Source organism: Typopeltis vanoorti, chromosome 10 (genome assembly GCF_054136105.1).
Source record: "Typopeltis vanoorti isolate ZY-2024b chromosome 10, IOZ_Tvanoo_1.0, whole genome shotgun sequence".
Taxonomy (NCBI): Eukaryota; Metazoa; Arthropoda; class Arachnida; order Uropygi; family Thelyphonidae; genus Typopeltis; species Typopeltis vanoorti.
In genome coordinates this window covers 61766945-61791158 of record NC_143558.1, presented here as the reverse complement: position 1 = coordinate 61791158, position 24214 = coordinate 61766945, and the positions used below count along the sequence as shown (strand labels likewise).

The window sequence follows — 24214 nt, the reverse complement described above, 5'->3', positions numbered from 1 at the left end:
ATTCTGTTTCGTCAACAGTAATATAAAATGAGTGCTTTGGTTGAGTGTTGGAGAGATTGATATTTAAATCTGATGTAATCATATTATCATAAAAATCTTCTTGGATGTTATTTCCAAGTGCCAATTTAGCAATATTTCTTTTATCCATTTCTGTTAAAACTGGTGACGTGTGGAATGCACACTGATATTTTTCTTCCACGGCGCATAAATGTTTACAATATTTACCGCTTTTAGATTCAGAGCAGTAAAGAAATCAGTTGCTCTGAGTGGCTCACGCTTTTGTATGTGCTATAGTTACGCATAACGTAACAAAACCATCATCAGTTCAGACACAATAGATTTATTTTTGTTTCTTTTTAATACTATGATTCTAAGATTCAAAATTTATAAAAAATCCATGAAGTCAATATTTATTAAGGAATATTTTGTACATATGCATATGTTTTTATGTGGAATCAGCGCTTACATTACTTCAAATTATTGACGTTATTAAAATTTTTTTTATTTTTGTTTCTTTTTAACTTCTGGCTTCAGTAGTTTTTTTTGTGAGATGTAGTTAGGTTGTATATGTTTTTATGTGGAATAAGCACTTACAACATATGTTTATAGAAAGCCGAAGTTATAATCATGTCTGCTGGTAATTTGATAAACATTTTATTGCCGGTAAGTTATCATGTCAATGTCTCGCAACACACAGAATGTCAACTAACCATAATGGTTGTCATTATATATTATTATTGAATAAATTAAATTATTACTGCAAACATTGAAGTTATTAAAATATTTTTTTTTTTATTCTAGCCCCAGAATATGGAAGAGGAAAATATTAGAAAACTGGTGAAAGATTTATTATCTGAATATGATTATGAAAACTGAACTTTGCGTAAAAGACGTGAATTATTTAATTCGACAATTAAAGTAAAACTATTAGATAAAGAACCAGAGGAAGGGTGTACACAATTGATAAGTCAGTTTTCCGAACTAACAAATACTAATTGGATAACGAAAAGGTTATTTAAAAGTCGAACAAGATATATATTCAGAAAGACATGTCATCATTCCAAGAAAAATAAGAAGCGCAGTTGTGATAAATGCCGAGCACGCAATAAGGCCTGTTGTGTTGAGATCGATTTTACTTTTAAAATTATAAACAGAAATACGATAAAAAACAATATTTATCGAAAAAGGCAGTTGAATTTGCAAATGAAAATAAATTTTAACCATTCACATAAAGTTAATGTTGCTGAAGCGTATAGTTATTTACGCTGCAGTGATAATATAAAAAATAATTTTGAATCTGGTATGTCACCTTCCGAAGCTCAAAGTTGTCATAAAATGAATTTAATAATCAGTTCGTGTGAAAAAGATATTCCGAGGAGACTTGCCAATCCTCAAATAAATCCAACAGCGAGAAAAATTAGATATATGTATGACAAATGGCAGAACAATAAATATGGGGACAGAGAAGAATTAACAATAATACAGATTTTGAATAAAAAAAATTAGCATATGAACAAGAAAAATCAGATGTTTACCTAAATATTAAAAGCGATCCATTGGTAATTACTATCATAGCACCTATAATGAAACGAGCATCTCTAGAGCCATTTTGCTATGAAATAGTTTTTATTGATACCACGAGTTCATGCGATCAAACAAGTAGTTGCATTACTTTTATTTTTACAAGTAACAAAGATGGTGCTATTCCATTAGCTTGTGCAATTTATACAGCTCAAACAGAAGCTAATTATACTCTAGTCTTCACTGAAATAAAAAATTCTATTGAATTTAATTCAAAGAAGATGTTTCACCCAAAGTTAATAATGAATGATGATAGTATAGCAGAGCGCAATGCTTTGAGAGCAGTCTTTCCAAAATCGTACTTGTTATTATGCATATTTCATGTATGCCAGTCTTTTTGAAGATGGCTTTGGGCTAACAGTCATAATGTGAATAATGAAGATAGAAAACCTGTAATGAAAAAATTTAGAAATATTTTGTATGCGGAAACTTATAACGAAGCTATATCTGCCTACTCTGATTTTATTAATGATGAGAAGATTATTAATAACGACGTTATTAAAATACCATATATTCCAGCGTATAAGTCGACTTTTCAGCATTGAAAAAAAAGTACTAAATTTTTTAGGTCGACTTATACACCGGGTCAAAAATCGATTGCTTTCCAAGAAAAAACTAGTACGTATCATACTCTGTTAAATTTATTAGCAATATACAAATGAGGTAAATAAGTAAAAATATTTCAACTTATATCAAATTTATTTACATGTTATATAATTATTTATTTACAAAAGAAAATAAGCAGGTAACTACATAATTAAAATTTAATTTTCTGTCTGAATGTATGAAAAGTTCATTGTACTCTGGTTCTGTAATTTCTTCTGGTATATCGTCATATAAATTGTATTCATCTTCTCCATCAGATTTAGCATCAATTCTGTCATCATTATAAACAAAATCATCTTCCCAGCTATCTAATTTGTTAGATATAGCACATTTTTTTTTTAAAGATTTTATTACTGTATCTGGTTTTATTTCATCCCGTGCTTTCGCTACCCATTCACACATAGTTACCAAAGACGCATGTCACATTTGTCTTCCTTTTGTCTAACTTTTCTCGCCTTCTTGTATCCACGCATTCCACTGTTTTTGTAAACTGTCTTTAAATGGTTTGTTTATACAAACATCCAACTCTCGTCACATTTCATTCTTTTAAAAGAAGCCATTGCACTTTAGAGTTCACTATTGGTCAATACGAAATAAAATTTCTTTTGTGAACTAGGTATTTTATATCTTTTGCTAAAACAAAGAATAGAAGGAATAAAAAGGCAGTTATGATCCTAGTGGTTCATGCCTGTATAAAAATTTTACTTAAAAACTCATAATTTTTTATTTTTAAAGAAATTTTTTGAGTCGACTTATACGACGAGTATACTATAAAAACTCAAATAAACTCAAAAAATTCCAATATCGACTTATACACCAGGTCGACATGTACGTCGGAACATATGGTATATCAATGATTTGTGGGAATGACGTGAAGAATGGTGCATGTACAATAGAAACACTTTCTTAACAAGAGGAAATAACACCAAGAATTTTGTGGAATCGTTAATATGAATTTTTAAAGATATCATTTCAGCAAGATGTAAAGTTTTCAATGCATGTGCCATTGTTGAATATATTAGTGAGATGTTTGAAAGTTACTATAAGAGACGATTGCTGGAATTTGCACACGACAGGAGGAATATTAATAATAATAAGTATTTAAATTTTTATAATAAAGCCAAATCATTGAAAACTATAATACAAATCTCGGAAAATGTATTTACAGTAGAATCTACCACATCAGAAAATTCTTACACTGTACACGTTGACATTGCTTGTTGCGGCAAATATTGTAAACATTTATGCGCCGTGGAAGAAAAATATCAGTGTGCATTCCACACATCACCAGTTTAAACAGAAATGGATAAAATAAATATAGCTAAATTGGCACTTGGAAATAACATCCAAGAAGATTTTTATGATAATATGATTACATCAGATTTAAATATCAATCTCTCCAACACACAACCAAAGCACTCATTTTATATTACTGTTGACGAAACAGAATCTGAATCTCTTCCACAACATATTATATCAATAGAAGATTCAAAACAGCGACACATGGAGGAAGTGAAAAAAAAATGAGAGATGAATACTTAAGAATATGTGACACTGCCTCAACTCATCATTTGCCAGAATTCGCATCTCAAATAGTAAAACTATTTTTTTTTAAATATTTAAAACTATTTAAAGTACAACCCATTAGGAAAAAGAAAACCAGGACATCCTCTTAAACAATGACTTCTATGGCCGGAACAGGCCATGCTAGGCCTAAACCCTTGATACGCATGATGATGATGATGAAATAGGAAAACTAACAATATTGAAAACTTTGAAAACGCCAACACAAATTGCAACATATATTGCTGAGAAGGCATCTTTTAAAAGAAGCAAGAAAATAGAGGTTCAACCTACATCTGTTCGTCGAAGAGTAAATAGAGGAAATTCAAACAGAGGACGATGAATTCAGTCTGGTAGACCAACGAAGAAAGAGAAAAGAAAACATTGTTTAGCAGAGAATATTGAAAATAACAGACCTAATGCAAAAATTCGTTAAACAGTTTATTATGTTATTTATGTGTACAAAATATTGCTTAATTAATATTGACTTCATGGATTTTTTTTATAAATTTTGAATCTTTGAATCGTAGTGTTAAATGTTAAAAAGAAACAAAAATAAATCTATTGTGTCTGAACTGATGACGATTATGCATAACTATAGCACATACAAAAGCGTGAGCTACTCAGAGCAACTGATTTCTTTATTGCTCTGAATCAGTGACGCCTTTGGCAATACGCGTCCAGGTGTAGTCATATCAAGGCCTTATAAAGAGCTAAAAATACTTTACATATCAATGTTTGTTTGAATGTTGTAATTATCCTCTGAGATGTATTTGCAATTTTTGCCAAGTGACAAAAAAATTTCAAATTCCTGTCAAACAACTCCAAGATCTCTCGTCAGACACTTCAACAATCATGCCAATGTAATATGAAATATCCCATGGGATATTTCATCAAGCCAAAAAGTGCCAAATTTTCAAATTTTGAATAATTTAATTAACATTAAATTTGAAGCCCTATGCTCTCCCAATGGAGTGAAGAGGAATAAGTAAATAACACTGAATTGACAGTCATTATCATTTACCCACATTTCCAGCCTATTCAAATCACCTTGTAAATGCTGTAACATCAACAGAATCTCTGATTGCTCTGTGTATCTTTGCATCATCAGCAAACAACTTAACATCTGTCAGAACCTTCCTAATATCATTAATACAGACTGAAAAACAATGGTCCAAGAACTGATCCCTGGAGCACACCAGTGGTCACTTTAAATCTGGCAGATTCACACCCTGCATATATCACTTTCTGATAGCTGTCCATATACTTATCCAAGCCAACAGTTTACATTCCAATTCCCATATTCTTCAGTTTATGCAACAGACTTTCATATGGTATCCTATCAAATGCCTTATGCAAAGTTCAACAGTATAAGAGCAAATTCCTCAGACATATTTCCCTTTAGTAAACCCATGCTGTTCCACCTATTTCTGTATGCAAGTTCTTACTAACCTCTTTCAAATCATCACAACCCCTCCAGGGATATTGATAGATCAACAGTTAGACATATTAGTCTTTTCACCATTCTTGTGCAATGGGATTACCTGATGTTCTTTCCATTCCTGTGGGATCTTAAAGCCTAGCCAGTTCGGTTGAATATTCCTTTAGTATACATGCTGATATCCCATTTGTTCCTATTGATGAATTCTTATCCAGGTTATGCAACATCTCTAGAAACCTCCCCTTCTCATGCACCTCTATCTCTTCATCCAATGTGGTAGCACTATGTTATATACCATGTTAGATGGTATACTTGTGTCAGAAGATGCAATAGTTCAAATAATGAGTGCTCATTTTGCCAAGATCTACTGCATCTTCTTCTGACGCAAGGATACCATCTGTATTCAGTAAAGTTATTTTTCTGCATTCATTCTTTTTTCTTTATTTTACTTGCAGCATAATGATAAAATTCTTTTGGGTTGCCTTCAGCCTGTACAGCCAATTTCTTTTCATACTCCAGCTCAGATTTCTGTACAATATTCTCTTTTCTGGTCTGCACTTTATACTTTTATAACCTATCATTCATTCGCATGATATTCTTCCCACATCATCTTATAGATCTCTTGCTTAATAAGACTGCACAGTCATTTCACTCTTGTTCTATCTGTTCTTAGAACGCTAAGAATGTTAAGATAGTATCTTCCCGAGTGTGTCATAATTTCCAGATTTGTAGTTCTGGCATGTAACTTGTCCTGATTGGAACATCCATATAGTTGGCTACTTCCCAGGCTAGTATGGCACAATTGCTGTCACCAAGTAGTGGCAAAACAATCATATCTTTAACCAAGACACCTTCTGATGCTATGATCAAATCTAACACTCTATGCCCTCAAGTTACTTCTTTCACGTGATGCTTGAGAAAGTTGTCTCGCAACAGCTCAATAAATTCTCCTTCATTTCAATCATGCATCTTCTCTGCTACACAATCAGTATTCATATAATTTAAGTCAGCCATAACAATTACTCATTTAGTACCATTAAGGGTAATTATGATGAATTTGATCATCCCCAACAAATGAACTGCTATAGCAACATCCTACCATGTATTTCATCCTATTAACTTCTGCTTAATTGCTATTATGGGGCATTATTATCATTATTGCTTTCATGAGTTTCCATTCCAACCGGACTCAAGTCATTTGATATCATCGATAGTACTCTCCCTCTTCTCTAAAAATGTTATACTAAAATTATATAAATATAATTATTTGCATAAAATTAATTAAAAAATATTCCATAAGAGATACATTTTTCTCTCTTTCATGCAGACACACAAATTCAGGAATAACAAAATATAAAGACACAAATTCCTTTGCTAATCCTTCCTAGAATTTAACAACTTTGGCTTTTCACTACATTCAATACAATAAGTTCCAAATAAGTCATTTCACCGTGATTCAAAATTAACATTATTTTCAAATAATTCTCTTTCTTATACTAAAAGAATTATTCTACCTTAAGAAAATTTTCCATGAAGAGACTAAACATCAGACTAAGACCACTTAGACTAAACATCGGAGGCTTGACATTTCTCTAAACAATCCTTTTATACTAATAAAATCAGTTCCTTCTCTCTCTCTGATTACTTTCTCCATTATTTTATAACACACTTCTCAGAAGAAAACATCTATCTTGAAATAAATAAAACATTCAGTGTTCAGTTTCAACTACTGACTGGAAAAATGCAGAATGAAGAACACAAATAGTAAACTAAATTATTAAAGAGTTTCACCTTTTGCAAAATGCATTACTGTCTATCCTATATTAAAACAGCATTATAGGGCTTCTACATTTTTATCTTCTGGTGGCCATTCATCGTTTGAAAGAAAAGCTTTTAGATAAATCTATAGGTCTATGAAAATCAATTTTCAAGAAAGAAAATAGTTTTACTATACAGTTCAAGTTATTAAACTATTTAAGGAATTTACAACGTATACTGGAATATTAATTAAAAGAAACTAATAAATACCTCCTATATTTCGACATCATATACTGAAAGTATATGATATTGGATATCATATACTGAAAGGCATACAAATGAATGGGTGTTAGAAAAGATTAGTAGAACTTTAAGGCTCCTTAAGGATACTGACAGAAGAAAGTTAAAATATTTTGGACACATAGAAAGGATGGAAGGAGGACTTCTCAGAACAATAATAGAAGGTAAAGTTCCTGGAAAAAGAGGCAGGGGTAGACCATCAATGAGATGGATGGCGTGTGGAGTGACTGATCTTCAGAGAGTTGAGGCTGCCAGAAAAGCAACTAACAGGACTACATGGCGAGGCCTGGTGTGGAACATCACCGAACATCGGAGTGACCATACGGCATCTGTAGATGCCCAGTGAACATAGAGAGAGAGATTTCGACAATGTCACATTGCCATCTTCATGGGAATATACAACTATGACACATGCATGTAGGCACTACAAAAAGCAAATGAAGCAGAAGAGAGAAAACTACTGTTGTTTCTAGAGTCCTAAAGGTTACCCCTATCGAGTTATATTAGGTTGTCTTGGCTGTTGGGCTGAAGTTCTCAAGATGCAAGCTTCCCAAATTTGGGGCAGTCTCATGCACCCAAATTTGTTGAGGTTTGGAAAGTTTTTTTTTTTAGAGCTGAGGCCGATTCCATGAACAATCTTTCATATTTAAATATGCTGCGGTGTATTAACATGGCTTTCTTTCAACGTATTCTGTGGCAGGCATCCAGAGCACGGTCTGCAAGCCCAGAGTAACTGTACTGTGAAACTGGATGTAGTCTTTGTGTTCCGAAACCCTGACATTTGCTGTGCTGCCTGTATGGCCAAAGTAGGATAGTTTACAGCAGCAAGGGACCTGGAGTACCCCAAGTAGGTTTATGGTAAGTGGTTGGTATTTGGTAGCGCGGATAAAAGATGCCAATTTTTTATGTTTGTAACAAGAAGTCAGGTCATATTTTTTTTAAATTTTGATAACTTTTCAGAGGTGCCCCAGATATAGGGAATGGTGATGGATTTAGTGTAATCTTTGTTATGAAGGTGGGGGGGAGGAGGTTAACCTGTTTTAATATTTTTGGGGGGTTGTAGCTATTGGCTAAGAAAGTGTTAAGGATGTGGATTAGTTCAGTGGTTAGGGCACTGTATGAGTGGTTTTCTGTAAACAAAGAAAACCAAGGATCCATCAGGCTGGTGAGTGATTAGCATGTCTAGGAAAGGGAGTCTGTTGTTTTCCTCTTTTTCCAAGGTGAACTGGATTCTGGGATGTTGGTTGTTTAAGTGTGTTAAGGAGTGGAGCGAAGCCAAACAGTGGGTTTTTGTGTGGGCTGAGTTTAGGCTTTTCTCTTCAAAAGTCTCCATAAAGAAGTTGGCCAGGGGTGGGGAGAGTGGTGAATCCATGGCTGTCCTCTCTACATGTTCGTAGAATTTTCCATGCCAAACGAAATAGCTTGAGATTATTGTGAACTGAAATAGAGCTGAGATATCGGGAGGAAATTTGGCTTGGATGAGCTCTAAGCTTTCCTTGAGTGGGACATTTGTGAATAGGGAGGAGACGACAAAACTGACCATTATGTCAGTATGTTGGAGTGAGAGGTTTTCTATACTGGCTTTGAAGTGGGCTGAGTTTATTGTGTGTGTGATGGTGTGTTGCCAGTATATTGTGTGAGTGCTTTGGCTAAATGTTTGGCTAATTTGTATGTGGGGGAAATCGATGCTATCCACTATGGCAGTGTTTCTCAAACTTCAGATATCGCGGACCCCTTCTTAAATTTTCATTATTACCAAGTACCCCCTAATTAATTAATTAAAAATAAATTAATTTAAAATATTAAAAAATTAAATATCTATTTTATTTGAATTTATATGTTCATAAACAAAAAATATGATTTATTTTTAATAGAACAAACTTTATAAAGTTTTACTTGAAATAATTTATCATCAATGAGAGGAGTGAAATTGCTTATGGAGAGATAAAATTTCAGCAAAATTTGGCTCTATAGTTGTTAATTTCAATCTCAGATGCGGTTCGACATCTATAATTCAATTCCTCTTCTTTGTCTTAATATCTACAAGGGCCGAAAATCCAACTTCGCACAGATATGAACTTGGAAATAGAAAATGAACCTTAGAGCTTTATCTGTTAATTTAGGAAATTCATTCTGTATTTGTAGCCAAAATGATGATAACGTATTCTTGCTGTATTTATTTTTTAGGAAACCATCAGAAGCTAGTTCTAAAAGTTCTTCTATTAACGATAGACCCTTTGGCATAAATTTGTTTTTATTGAAAGGGTATCTTATCCACTCAATATTAATGTCCAATTCAGGGAAATACTTTTATAGATTCATTTGTAAGCTTTTTAAATGTTGCATGATGGTAATTTTCACATCATCATCAATTTGTTCATTTGAACTTGTGAGCAATTCATGAAGCGATGGAAACGCATCAAATTCTCCATTACCAACCCGCTTTTGCCATAACTTCATTTTTGCCAACATGCCGTTCACTTTATCTTGGATAGAAATAGAAATAATAATAAGAATATAGAAATTTCCTTGCCTTGTAATGATAAATTAAGACTATTTAATACAGTAAATATATCTGCCAGGTATGCTAATTGACTGAGCCATTTCCAATTATGTAAATGCTTTTTCAATTCAAACTTTTCATCAAGAAAAACTTGTAGTTCATTCCGAAGTTCAAATAAACAAGTAAAGACTTTTCCACGAGAAAGCCAACGAACATCGGTATGGAAAAGAAGTTGTGTATAGTTGCTTCCCATTTCTTTGCAAAGTTGAGAGAAAAGTCTGCCGTTTAGAGGATGGCCTTAATATAATTTATGATTTTTACAGCTTCATCAAGAACTTTTCTTAGGTCTGTAGACCATCATATGTGTAGCCAAAGCCTCCCTGTGTATGCAGCAGTGTGCTGACTTTGCATTTGGTGCAACAGCTTGAATCATTGAAACAAGCCATTTTTTAGATCAGACCATGGATTTCGCTCTGTCCGTGCTTATTCCAACACAACTTTTCCAATCAAGCTTGTTTTGATGCATAAAGGTATTTATACTGTTGAATATTTCTTCTCCTGTTGTATGTTCTGGCAAGGGTTGGCAATATAAAAGGTCGTCATGAATTTTTGATATTTTTCGTACCTAACGAACACTAGAAGATTTGCAAAATTTGTAATGTCGGTGGACTTTACGCATAATAATGACTCTTACGTATATCGGAAAACAATGTTTGTTTTATATTTTCAGCCATTTCAGTGATTCTTCGATGAACAGTACTATTTGAAAGGCAAATCCGATCAAAAGATCTTTTTGCATTATCTCCGATCATAATTTCCCCTATTATTTTTGCAGCAGGCTTGACCAAAGTTTCACCAATTGTTTCCGCTGCACCACTTTTTGCTATTAATAGCGACGCACGATATGAAGCTTCTAAAGCCTTCATGTTTTCACCTCCTGACATGATCAACATCACTTTTTGAGATTCTTTTAAATTTTTTAGTTTATTTTGAAAAAATTCGACAGGTTTGTCTTTGCATTCATTATGTTTCGATTCAAAATGGTGATTTAAATTACATGGTTTCATGCTTTCATTTTTTTATAGTTTCATCGCAAATTACACATAATGGAATAGGTTTCTCTTCATTTACAGTCTATGAAAATCCACATTTCAAGTAATTTATATCATACTTACGAAGTCTTCTCATCTTCTTCCTAGTTGGTTCTTTAGAAATGTCAGACGACACATACTTATCAATTTCACTCGATCCAGATACAATATCAACATTTTCTTGTTGCTGACAGCTACTTGTATCTACTATGTTCCTCTTTTGCACATTTTAAAAATCCAGTCTTTAACCAGTGATCCATACTTAAGAATTTGAAAGCTAAAAAAATTACCGTATTTAATGAACAGTCCTTCAACAAATGGCTAGTGAAAGCAGAACTCGAAACAGACAGCAATGGTAGGCTAGTAGAAATAAAGCAGCTACGAGACGTTCATATGATTGGTGTGGTATTAACAAAAGATCGCGTTACTAATTGACAAAGGCAAGCCGACAGTTCCGTTGAAATGCTAATTCTCTTCAGCCAAATTCCTCATGTAACATCTGAAATACATTCACTATATATTTCTTAGTTTTAACACGTTCACTCAAACAAAACCATATGTTGCCGGTGCACCACATGGTTTTGATTGTCTACTATAAAGCATTTTATGTGGGAGGGGGTCATGCGATTCATTAGTTAGTGCTGTTTTTACCCAGTTGTCTCTAATTGCACTGTTTGTTGAGAAACATATTACACAGCCTGCAGATGTCTCTGTACCTTATTCAGTGATACAATAGGAATGTTTTACCATCTCAAACTTAAATTTTATTCCATGTGTTAATGATGCATAGCCACAAATTGTCATGGACTACTGCCATAGGCTAAGCATTCACCTGAAGTTTCGTCAGTGGATTTTGAACTTTCGTTTTTACACTGCAATAAACACTTCACATAGAACACCTTTTAATTGTTATATTTTACAAACAGATCACATTACTTAAATATATTTTTGTAATTCCACTTTAATGACATTCATTTATAGTCCCTTTTTACAATTTGCTTCGTTATTTAAACACAGGTAGCTCTTTGTTGATTTGTTATGTTTGTTAAATCTTGAATGAATTAATTCTATAATGAAAGCACTCCATTCAAGATCTAACAGTTAGACTATAATAAATTTAATTTAATCCTTTATACAAGTGTGAGCAAACAAAGTTTGCACCTGAAAATACCTTCAGGACTGTAGCAAGTTGATGCAACTGTTGGCAACTCGGAGCAAAGTGGACATGTATAATGCTATGCATTGAGGGAAGGACTACTACCCAGACTGGTTTCGACCTTTATTGAGATCTCGTCAGTGGAAGGCAGACCCAGAGGTGGTGACACTAAGATACTGAGACAATGAGTGATGAGAGCTTGGTCCACCTTTGCTCCAAGTTGCCAACAGTTGCACCACCTTGCTACAGTCCTGAAGATATTTTCAGGTGCAAACTTTGTTTGCTCACGCTTGGATAAAGGATTAAACTAAATTTATTATAGTATAATCAAGTGCAAAATAAACTTCCAACATCTTTCTCTAAATCCAGAGTAATTTAATAATCAGGTGGTACACCAGTTAGCAACTCATATAGGTAAATATGACCTCTCTATTGCTTCTGCCTTTGCATGGTGGGAGATACGGAGACAAGGGGTGATGAGAGCTTGGTCCACCTTTGCTCCAAGTTGCACCACCTTGCTACAGTCCTGAAGATATATTCAGGCTCAAACTTTGTTTGCTCACACTTGGATAAAGGATTAAACTAAATTTATTATAACCCTATATCGCTTATACTAGTTGTCATTCATCTGTCATCTAACCAACAGGATGGAAGCAAGTCCATATCAGCTCATTTCAGTAGTACCTTCTGAGACTATATGCATATTTTCTGTTCTTAGCAAGGTCTTCCCATGACTTTTGTTTAGCTAGTTTTACACACTGTTTTTGCATTCTTACATTTTACCCTGTATTCTCTTAGAGCACATCCTGCCAGGAACAATGTTTTCTTCTTTCCCTTGACTATTTCTTTAAATTCCCAAGTACACATTTAATTCTGATTTTTTCTATTCTTTCAGACAGCTTCACAACATTCTTCTATGGCTGAATTAATGTTTTCTTCAAGATCTGCCAATTAATCACCAAGGTTTGGTTCGTATTTTCAGCATTGTTAATTTTTTCTTGAGTAATATTTGTGTATTTGAAGATACAGTTCACCCTGAAAGCTGCTAACTTTGATTTTTTTTCAAACTTTATTACTTTTCATTTCAATATGATATTCAGTTTTATCCTACTCAAAACTAAATGGGCAATCACTTTCTATTTCAAATATTCTATATACTCTTTTTCTATACACTCTTCTTCATAGTGTGAAGATATCAGTCTCAACAATTAATGAGACATTCATTCTTTTCTTCATGTGAATTTCTGCACATTTTTATGTTGGAACATGGTGTTAATAATGACTAGTCCATTTACTGAATAGAAATCCAGCAGGTACTTACCATTATTGTTAATTTTCCTCTTTTCTCAAAATTTTTCCAAAAATTTCCTTCTCTGCTGTTTAGATCTCCAACAAGGACCAACTTTTCCTCTATGTCAGCTGCCTTCTGTAACGTCTCAAAAATTCTTCCACTTTTTGGTTATATCTTCTATGGGACCACAGGCATAAATAAGTGTCGTTATCCAATTATTCGTGTTTGATATTTGCTAAAATCACTATTTAATATTGTCTACCATTCAAGAAGATTACTCATATTATAATATCATGGATTTGCTGCTTAGAAGAATCTCACCTGATTTTTGTCTTCTTTTGTTTTGGTAGCATCCATATGTTAATCTGGCACTTACCTGATTCTCCTACCAATTTCTTTTATTAATTTCTGTTCTGATGACAACAATCTTGAGCTCTGTTCATGTTGAGTTGGTGTTTGTTCAAGTAGCTAGCTTTTAGCTGTTCACTTTGGTTCCCTGATGAAAAGAATAGACCGTGTTTAGCCAGGAAATGCCATTAGCTGGCATGAAATTCTATCATATTGTACCATTGTTTTATTTGCTTTTAGCCAATAAGAATACAATTTGGTCAGCTAAATTCCAAACTGTCAGTCCATCCTAATTCATTCAATATCCAGGTAGATACCAAGTTCTTACCAAGAAGGCGAGAACTGGACATTAAGTCAGAAGCTATTGTTGGTTTTCTGCATTCCCTGGAAAGCTACATGAGGGTCTACTCCCAGTTATCTAGCTCAGACCATTACGATACCCCCCCCTTTTCCCCCAGTCAGTAATCTCAAAAAATCTCATTTCTGCTTTTGTTATTCTTCTGTATGTCAGTGTGTCACTGCCAAGTTTAAGAATCTGTTTCTTCTGAAACCAATCTTAGAATTTTTTTTTTTTTTTTTTCAAATCTTTTTCCCCCCATCTGAACTGACTGCATTTTCTAAATACTTTTAGAAAATGCAGTCAGTTCTAAATAACTGATTGAAATAAGTTGGAAAATTTGTTCTAAATAAGAACAAATTTTGTTATTTGTTCTATGGGACATTCATTTAGGATTAATATGCTCTTCATCTTTGCCTTATTATGTTAGATGCATTTATCACATCCAAGTAACTTGGCTGTGATAGTTTCATTCATATTAACCTAACTAATGTCATGATAGGGAGGCTAATTCTATTTCCATAGCCTTATTTAATGTTAGTCAAGTCATATTTCTAGCTAATAAAGCCTTATATGGGAAGAAACTACCCCCCCCCCTCAACCAGTTAACTATCTCATAAATTAAACTAAACTATCTATAAATTAAATTAAAGAAATTATATTCTTGGTTTAATCCTTTATCCAAGTGTAATCAAACAAAGTTTGCAAGTGAAGTATCTTCATGACTGGGTTACTAGTATATAGAAGCTAATGACTTCACATCAATTGCCTTAGTATCCCATAATGTAAAGCATACACCCTTTCAGAACATGTATAATGTTGTGCATTATGGGGAGGACCACTACCCAACCTGATTTCAACCATTATTCAGGGATTCAGTGGGAGCCAGACTTAGAAGAGACATCAAGGTTGAAATAATGCACATGTCATATATTTTCCCATATACAAGTTGTGATATCTAGGTATTCCACTGATGAGACCTCAATAAAGGTTGAAACTGGTCTGGGTGGTGCCCATCCCATAATGCATGCTATTGTACATCTTTGAAAGTGCATGTGCTTTGCATCATGGGATACTAAGGTAATCGATGTGAAGTCATTAGTCTCTATATACAAGTAGCCCAGTTGTGAAGATATTTAAACCAAGAATATAATTTCTTGGAATCTTTAATTTATAGTCTAACCAAGTGGAAATACTTTCAACATAATTAATCTCAGTTGAAAAGTCATAACGGTTTCCTCTCCTCTTACATTGGAAAGACCCAAGTCCAAATCCTAAGAAAGGACACAACTAGGCTACTACAGAGACTGTTACGATTAATTTATTATTCAAGATCTTTTCCTTCAAAGACTATGTTAACCTATACCACCACCGATAAAATTTTTATACTGAAATGCACTACTCTCATGCTGATATGAGGCTCACAACTGAGAGATTGACCTCTCATAGTGAAATGGCATCATAACTATTATCAAAATATTGTAATAAATATCATCTCTAGCATTTTAATTTCCATATTGCAGCTATTCTTTTTAATGACAAAAAATTATTTTGTTTCACATTGATATCTCTTCATTAAGTGGGACCATTGACACAGCAGTGAAATTTTCTTTGTCCTCATCACTCCACTTGAACATGTCTCTCTATATGAGTAAAAAAGTTTCCTTATAATGAAGAGCCGAAGGCTTCAATTCTGCGACATGAACTTATTTAAGTTAAGGGATATTATATCCCATATGGTTTCTTAGCCGAATATAGAAACTATATAAAGTTCGGCGATTCCAGGCATAAGCAAATACCTGGATAGTGCAGCAACTGACCCTTGAAGGTAGTGCAAGCTGAGGCAACTCGTGTAAAAGGTGGAGCAAGCTCTGATCACTATTCTTGATATTTACCCATAATGTGAACTTGTGTATTTGCTTACACTTGGAATTGCCGAACTTTATATAGTTTCTATATTCGGCATGAAACTCTTGGAGTTTCTTATTCGGCTAAGAAACAATATGGGATATAATATCCCTTAACTTAAGTAAGTTCATGTCACCGAATTGAAGCCTTTGGCTCTTCATTATAATTAATACTTTAATAGGACACCTCTTGACAATTCTCATTAAAGGGATGCAAGTTCTGTTCGCTACAAACCTGGTATTAACATGGTCTACCTACTCACTGATGAGACCTCAAAAAAGGTTGAAATCAGTCTGGGTAGTGACCTTCTCTCATAATGTTGAACAATAATACAGCTCCTAGGAGTTAAGTTCACATTATGGGTAATTATCAAGAAGAGTTATCGGAGCTTGCTCAACCTTTTACATGAGTTGCCTCAGCTTGCACTACCTTCAAGGGTCAGTTGCTGCACTATCCAGGTATTTGCTTACGCTTGGAATCGCCGAACTTTATATAGTTTCTTATTCGGCTAAGAAACAATATGGGATATAATATCCGTTAACTTAAAAAAAGTTTCCTTAGTTGACAACTAGAACTGAACCTATAACTGTCTTTCTTCAGACAATCTAGCACTATAGAAGCAAATGTCATTTCCACAGGGTCACACATGCTAGATCTGAAGAAATACAGTGGAATTTCATGACCATTATTATACCTATTACGAAGTAATCGCATAAATACTGACAAAGTGTGCTACAGAAGAATGTGAAAATATTTATATTATTAAATGTAAGTGCTTGTCATTGCTATATAATCAACATGAACACCCTATCATACACTGGCCACTGAATTAGAAATGTTTTACTTTGCAGAAATCAGTTCCTTGCTCATAGTATGGTGAGAATATAGGTCAGGAACAGCTTTTGTTAAATGCTCTGGTCAATTACTACACATAGGAAGTTCTGTTTGTCCATAAAAGTCTTCTCAGATTATGGAAATCTCATTCCTGACAGACTCTCAGATCCATAGTTATGCCTCTTAGACAAACAATGTGCATTATTTTTCCACTGATTAAACACCCGGAATATCTCACCTTTTGAGAAACCAATCAGCTCTGCTGTTTTCAAAATTGTGGCTCCAGCCGGACGGGCACCCATAATTAGCTTTTTATAGAACTACGAAAGATCCTTAATTTTTCATATTGCCTGGAACAGTGGTGATTCATGTATGCTGCATAAGTGATGTTTACATACATCTGCATAAAGGTTTCTAATTCAGTGGATGGTATGTGTAGGAGGCATTCAGGCTTAGGAAAGTTTAATAGAGAACCTACTCTTGTCATAGGAAAATAAGTAGAAGAAAGAGGGGCTTAAACCAAATGCAGCAAACAGGCAAAGATAATGAAGTAAATTTTTATGAACATTTTTTATATATTAATTATTTATTTTTGAATAGAAAATCCAGCAGTCTTATCAATTACAATATTTATAAAAAAGAATAAATTAGATCTGAGAATCTACTGGTTGTAGTACCCCAAATCAAGCGGTTATATAATTCCAGAAACTCTGCTCTGGAAAATAAACAGGATATTTTTGCCTGCTATTTCATGCTTTCAATAAAGATGTCATATCAGGAAATGAAAATCACCTCCGGACTAGCAAGTTTTTCCAATAAATGCAATGCACTTTGATCAACATTTCCACAATCAAATCTTACCTAATAAATTTATCTGAAATAATGTAATTTATTCTTCTTTTAAGGATACTGTTTATAGAAACAGTCAACTTACAACTGATGATTTGAAGTAACAAACTTTTGCAACTGTGACTAACATTAGCGAAAAGGGAACTCTGGCTTGAATAACAGGAAATTTCTGAAGGTAAAGATATTACAAACATATTGCAAAGTAGTGTGAATAACATTTTTTCCTTTACTCCACCACCCATAACAGTATGTATCTGTTGAAGTATTACATAAGTATTATACATTTATAAAGTATTTTGTATAAAAATGTTAGTTTTTGTAAAAAAAAAAAATAAACATGAGGAAAAAACTGAGATATGACAAAAAAACTTTATATACCTGAGTAATAAAGTAGTCACCATGAGTAACAGATACGAGTCCAAAATTGGTATAACGAAATAAACGATCCATAATCCACAATACTGACTGAATAACATTTCCTTTATTTTGAAAGGCTGCCATCAGAAGGGGAACATCTGCTGTACTTTGGTGATTTACTAATACTAGGCATCGCTGACCAATGCAGGAACTTACATCATCACCTAATTCTATAACTAAATGAAAGCTATATATAAATATGTATTATCAAAAGTTACTTTAAATTTTCCGAAAACATTATCAATTTAGGATATATATTTAGCACACTTATTTGCATAAGCATTAATGTTTTTATAATGAAATAGTAATAACTGACATGATAACTGCTTATGTTTTCCAGTTATCTAACTGGAAAACATAATGCTAACTGATATTCGAACAGGTTAGCTTCTAACATTTGCTAACCTGTCACCTAATAAGCAGCTGGCAGAGATGATTGATTTATCATGAACTGGAAAATGTATGACTAGATATTTTGTGAACTGCTGTATATGCATAGTTGTGTATATTTAGTTTCATTTGTAAATTGGAAAGAAAGTTATAAAATATGATATATTACATCATAAATGTTTAGACAGCTCTCTTGATATTAAAATGCAAATATAATGAAAACTGCAACTGGAAAAATAATAGAATAAGCACAAATTCTGAATACAAAGGTTATTTAGAAACTTATAGTACATTTTGTACCATGGGTGGCTTAAGAATTTCTTTTTTTTTTTAATTTATTTTTTATCAATTTATATATTTTTTTGCATTTTATAAGTTCATTACATAGTATGGCAATCCAACTCTAGAGACCAAACAGAATTTTTTCAAGTCACTTCACATCTCCAATGAAATTCATTTTCCACCTAAAGACAATTGCAATCCATGACGGGATTTGAACCTGTGGCCTGTTGGTTGGAGAATGTGTATGCTCACCACTTGGCCAACAAAAAAAAAAAAAAAAAACAACAAAAAAAAAAAAACACTTGACAGTTTTTGTTTTAAGCATATTAATTAAAGCTGAGATGTTTCTGGTTGAATAAAATAAATGTTTCTTTTAATCAGATCAAATGCAGTGGATCAATTTAAAAAATTAATTAGAAAAATGGCATCACCTACCAGTTTGCAGAGTTGAAAATGCATTTTTCTTATAATGTATTTTATTGGATATACAAATGTATACAAATATAGCAACCCGTCATTTGACGTAAAACAATATTGCTCGAGAAAACAAGACAAACATGAATTGGATGGAAAAATTGGATATCAATCAGAAACAGAAAATAATCATAATTAAAAATTCTGAATTTTTTTTTACGTATTATGTTAGAATGTTTATTAGTTTTAGTTTCATAACACGCATTGTTGGCACTTGCGATGTGCCCATTATTGAAATTGTTTTGTCAAAAATTATATTATTACCACCCCAAGACCTCATCTCATCTGGGAGGTCCTTTTATCACACACACACACACACAGCTCATCATACCATGTTTTAAACACATTCAAACTCTTTGCAGACACCACATTCTCAGGCAAGGCATTCCAATCATTCACAACTCTGCACAAAAAAAACCTGACTCTCACTCCCCTACTCACACCCTCTTTATACAGTTTCCAGAGATGACCTCTGGTTCTCCCCTGATCTCCCACTATTCTCTGTAAAACTTCTTCAGCATTGATCCTATAACAACCCCTTACCAACTTGTAGGTCTCTATCATATCTCCTCTCTTCCTCCTGTCCACCACACTGCAAATCACATCTTCTCAATCTTTCCTCATACTCGACATTCCAGAGGTCAGAAACCTCAGTCAGTCTCCTTTGAACCCTTTCCAACATCTCATCATCCTTCTGAAAACCCGGTGACCAAATCTGGGCACAATAGTCCATGTGGTGCCTAATCAAAGCCTTATACAACGGAACAAGAATCTCCCTACTTCTACACATCAGTGTCCTCCACATCATTCCCAGAAGTCTTTGTGTTGTCTTCACAATTTTGGCAATGTGTCCCCTAAATTTTAGATCCTTATCCACTATCACCTCCAGATCTCTTATTTCCTCTACCTCCAACAATATATTCTCACCAAGCATAAATTCTGCATCCCATCATTGTTTTCCAAATTTTAAAACCTTACATTTTGCAACATTGAACTCGAATCCCCATTTCCGTGCCCAATCACTCAATCTATTCAAGTCTTCCTGTAAGTCCACATCTTCACTACACTTCATGGTTCGTCCCAACTTTGCATCATCTGCAAACAACTGAATATCTCCATTCAAATCTTCACCTATATCATTAATATACAAGTTAAACAGTAATGGACCTAAAACAGTACGTAAAGCAGTTAAAAAGTTTATGTATTTACCGGATTTGAATAGTTGTATTACTTTAAAATTTTTTATAGTAGTTTAAAATATCAAGTGTTTGCCTTTTTTTTTTGAAGACATTCTCTTGTTGCTAACAGAGACATTGCATCAGCCATTGTATTTCTCGCTTGCTACATTTTCATGGAGTGTGCATGCTAGCTGAGAAGTTTGATGTGTGATTGACAGCTGACAAGAACAGCGTTCAGTATCTGAGTAATGGGAGTAAACAAGATAGTGTTCGGAAGAAAAATTAAAACACAGGCCGGCAGATATTTAGGTTAGGAGGAACTTAAGTTTTTTTTTATGTGACAGTTCGGAGGAAACATAACATATTTAGTTTAATCCTTTATCCAAGTGTGAGCAAACAAAGTTTGCGCCTGAAAGTATCTTCAGGACTGGGTTAAGGTGATACAACACCAGGGCAACTCGTTGCAAAGGTGGAGCAAGCTACCAACACTCCTATCTTAGTATCTCCTATATCTCCTATAATGCAAAACACATCTCCTTGCGGATATGTCTAATGTTATGCATTAAGGGAAGGGCCACTACCCAGACCGGTTTCGACCTTTATTGAGGTCTCTTCAGTGGGAGCCAGGCCCAAGTCGAGACAAGTCGAGATATCAGGCAGAAGCATTAGCAGGTCATCTCCACCTATAGGAATTGCCAATTGGTGTGCCACCCTTTTTTAATAAATTACTCTGGATTTAGAGAAAGATGTTGAAAGTTTATTTTCCACTTGGTTAGAGTATAACATATTTAGTTTAATCCTTTATCCAAGTGTGAGCAAACAAAGTTTGCGCCTGAAAGTATCTTCAGGACTGGGTTAAGGTGATACAACACCAGGGCAACTCGTTCAACAAGTTCGGAGGAAAATTAATAGTATATTCCAAAAAAAAAAAAAAAAAAGGAATCCTGGAACTATGAAGTTCAAAGTGGAATAAGTATTGATAATTAAAGAAAATAGTGCTATATGTATTTTAAAAGGAATATTGGAGGAATGGCTAATTGAAAGATTTATAGTAGGTTCTGAAAAGAGAATCATAGGACTGTAAATTTTTTAAAGTGGAAGAGTTAAGACTGTCAATAAACATTAGTGAATAAAAGAATTTGCTATTAACGTTCTAAAGGAATGTTCGAGAAAACTCTGAGTAGGAAGTTTCATCTGTATTAAGGACACCGGATCTAACTATTATTTCTACTGGAAAGGAGACAGAATTGAGTCAGGAAGAATTAAATGTGTGCTACATGAGTGAAGAAAAAGGATCCTGTGAAAACGAAAAATGAAGTCATATCTTCGGAAAAGGGCCTTGACAGAGAGAGAAACTGGCTATGAACATTTTGTCATTGTGCAAACAAAGTGTTTAGTCTAGTCTTAAGTGTAAGTTTATTTTTAAAAGGCCTTGGATCCAATTAATTTGTAGTTATGTAATATTTGTTTGAAGTGTATATATATATATTTTTTTTGTTATATTAAATGTGTTTATTTTATATTTTGGTCTTGAGTCAGTGATTTATTTGGATTCTGAAAGAAATAGTAAAAAAGAGGTCATTGCACCAATCGGAGTGAATCCTTGTGCATATATAGGTACACTCACAATTAAAAAAATAATTGTTAGAAACAGAGATCATCTCTATATAAATATCTTAAATTAACAGACAAACATGAATTGGATGGAAAAATTGGATATCAATCGGAAACGATATGGAATAATAAAATTAGCAACATGGAATGTAAGAGTGATTAATGGAAAAGAGGAAGAACTTATTAATACAAGAAATAGCCAAAAGAAACATTAAAATATGCAGCATAACACACACACACACAAAAAAAAGGAAATTGAACAATGAACATATAAGACTATATATTTATATATAGTGGAGTAAAAAAAAAAAAAAATAGAAATGAAGCTAGAGTAGTAATACATAAAGAGTTAAATTGAAAATATAGAAGAATATACATATATAGATATAAACAAAAAAAATATTAACAGTTATAATTACAGTATATGCCCCACAAGAAGGAAGAAAAAAAAAAGAAGCTTTTTATTTTTTATGAGGACTTACAACAAATAATACAAGAAATGAAATCAAGTGAAAAATTAATTATAAATGCAAGAATAGGAAATATACAAATAAATGGAATTGTGCAAAGATTTGATGAAGAAACAATAATGGAGAAACATTGATACAATTCTGTGCAAATAATAAGTTAAAAATAATGAATACATTTTAACAGCATAAAATAACCTCTGGAAACACAAGAGGACAGGAATCAATAATAGACTATATTATATGTAACGATAATACACCCATCAGAAAAAGATGTTAGAGTGTTAGCATCAGCAGAAAATGGAGGTGATCATAATCTGTTAATATATAAACTAAGACTTTACAAGAAATGGGTGAAAATAAAATTTAAAGAAAACCAACACAATGCCAAAATAAAATTTAAAGTGAAATTATTAAAAGAAGAAAGTATAAAAACATTATACCACAATAGATAAAACAAGTTTCAAGATAACCCATTAAGCAGTGAACAACATGTAGAAGATAACTGGAAGATTTTTAAAACAAATTTAACTGAAATAGCAATAGAAGTATTAGGGGTAAAAAAAAAATCAAGAAGCACTCCATGGTTTAATGAAGAAATAAAAATATTAACAAAAGAAAAGAAAGAAAAATATCAAAAATATCTACAAATGAAAACAACAGGTAATTGGAATGAATACAAAGAATTAAGAAATAAAGTTAATAAAAAGAAAATAAAAAGCAAAAATCAATTTTGGGAATCATATACAAAAGAACTTGAACATGATTTCTATGGTATACAGAAACAAATATGGAGATTTATTAATACACAAAAGAAGGAAGAAGCAGAATACATCCCAATATTAAAAGTAGAAATAGAGGAATTAGAAAATTATTTTAAAAACCTTTATAACCAAACAGTTGAAACAAAAGTAGAACTAGGTAAACAAAGAAACCAAGAAGAAGAAATAAACACAACAGAAACGAAAATTGAAATAAGAGAAATTGAAAATGCAATTAAAAAATTGAAAATCACCAGGTCTAGATAATAGCAATAATGAATTATTAAAAAATGGTAAAGAAATTATAATTCAGATTTTAAATACATTATACAACCAAATAATAAATACAAAAAAGAAACCGGTAGAATGGAAGAAAAGTATAACAATACCAATATTTAAAAAAGGAGATAAATAAAAAAAAAAAACAGAAAATTATAGAGGGATAAAGTTATTAAATATCTCATTAAAAGAACTAACAAGAATCCTAAATGATAAAATAACAAAGGAAATTAATCTATTAGATGAACAACAAGGTTTCAGAGAAGATAGATCATGTACAGATGCAATATTCATAATCAGACAGTTGATAGAGAAAACAATAGAATAAACTATTTATATGCTTTATAGACCTGGAAAAAGCATTTGACAGAATATTAATTCAAGATGTAATAGAAATATTGCAGAAAAGAAAAGTAGCAGAAAACATAATACAAATAATTAAAGAAATATGATAATAATAGCTGTATAATAAAAACACAAGTAAAAATAAGTAAAGTAAAGAGATACAAATTAGTAATGGCATTAGACAAGGAGACTCTTTAAGTCCAACAATATTCAATATAAAAATGGATGAAATAATACAAAAAGTTAATGAAATACAAAATAAAGGGGTGAAAATAATAGAATAATAAGAACCATATGTTATGCAGATGATATAATATTAATTGCAGAAAATGAAACTCAGCTACAAATATTACTACATACATTTAAATAAAGCAGCAAAATTGTATAATATGAAGATATCAAAAACTAAAACAAAATGTATCAATATCACAAGAACCACAA

General features: G+C 32.8%; 1 protein-coding gene and 1 pseudogene across 2 annotated transcripts in view; one reads left to right on the top strand and one right to left on the bottom strand.

The window, feature by feature from the left end:
• Positions 1–24214, bottom strand: part of LOC150102455 (acyl-CoA:lysophosphatidylglycerol acyltransferase 1-like) — a 150051-nt gene that overhangs the window by 75400 nt on the left and 50437 nt on the right. For both annotated transcript variants that reach the window (XM_090399412.1, XM_090399413.1), the window contains exon 4: positions 17945–18159. In XM_090399412.1, coding sequence (XP_090255538.1) covers positions 17945–18159 — 215 coding nt within the window. The remainder of the gene's footprint in view (positions 1–17944; positions 18160–24214) is intronic.
• Positions 1584–4186, top strand: LOC150102456 (uncharacterized; annotated as a pseudogene).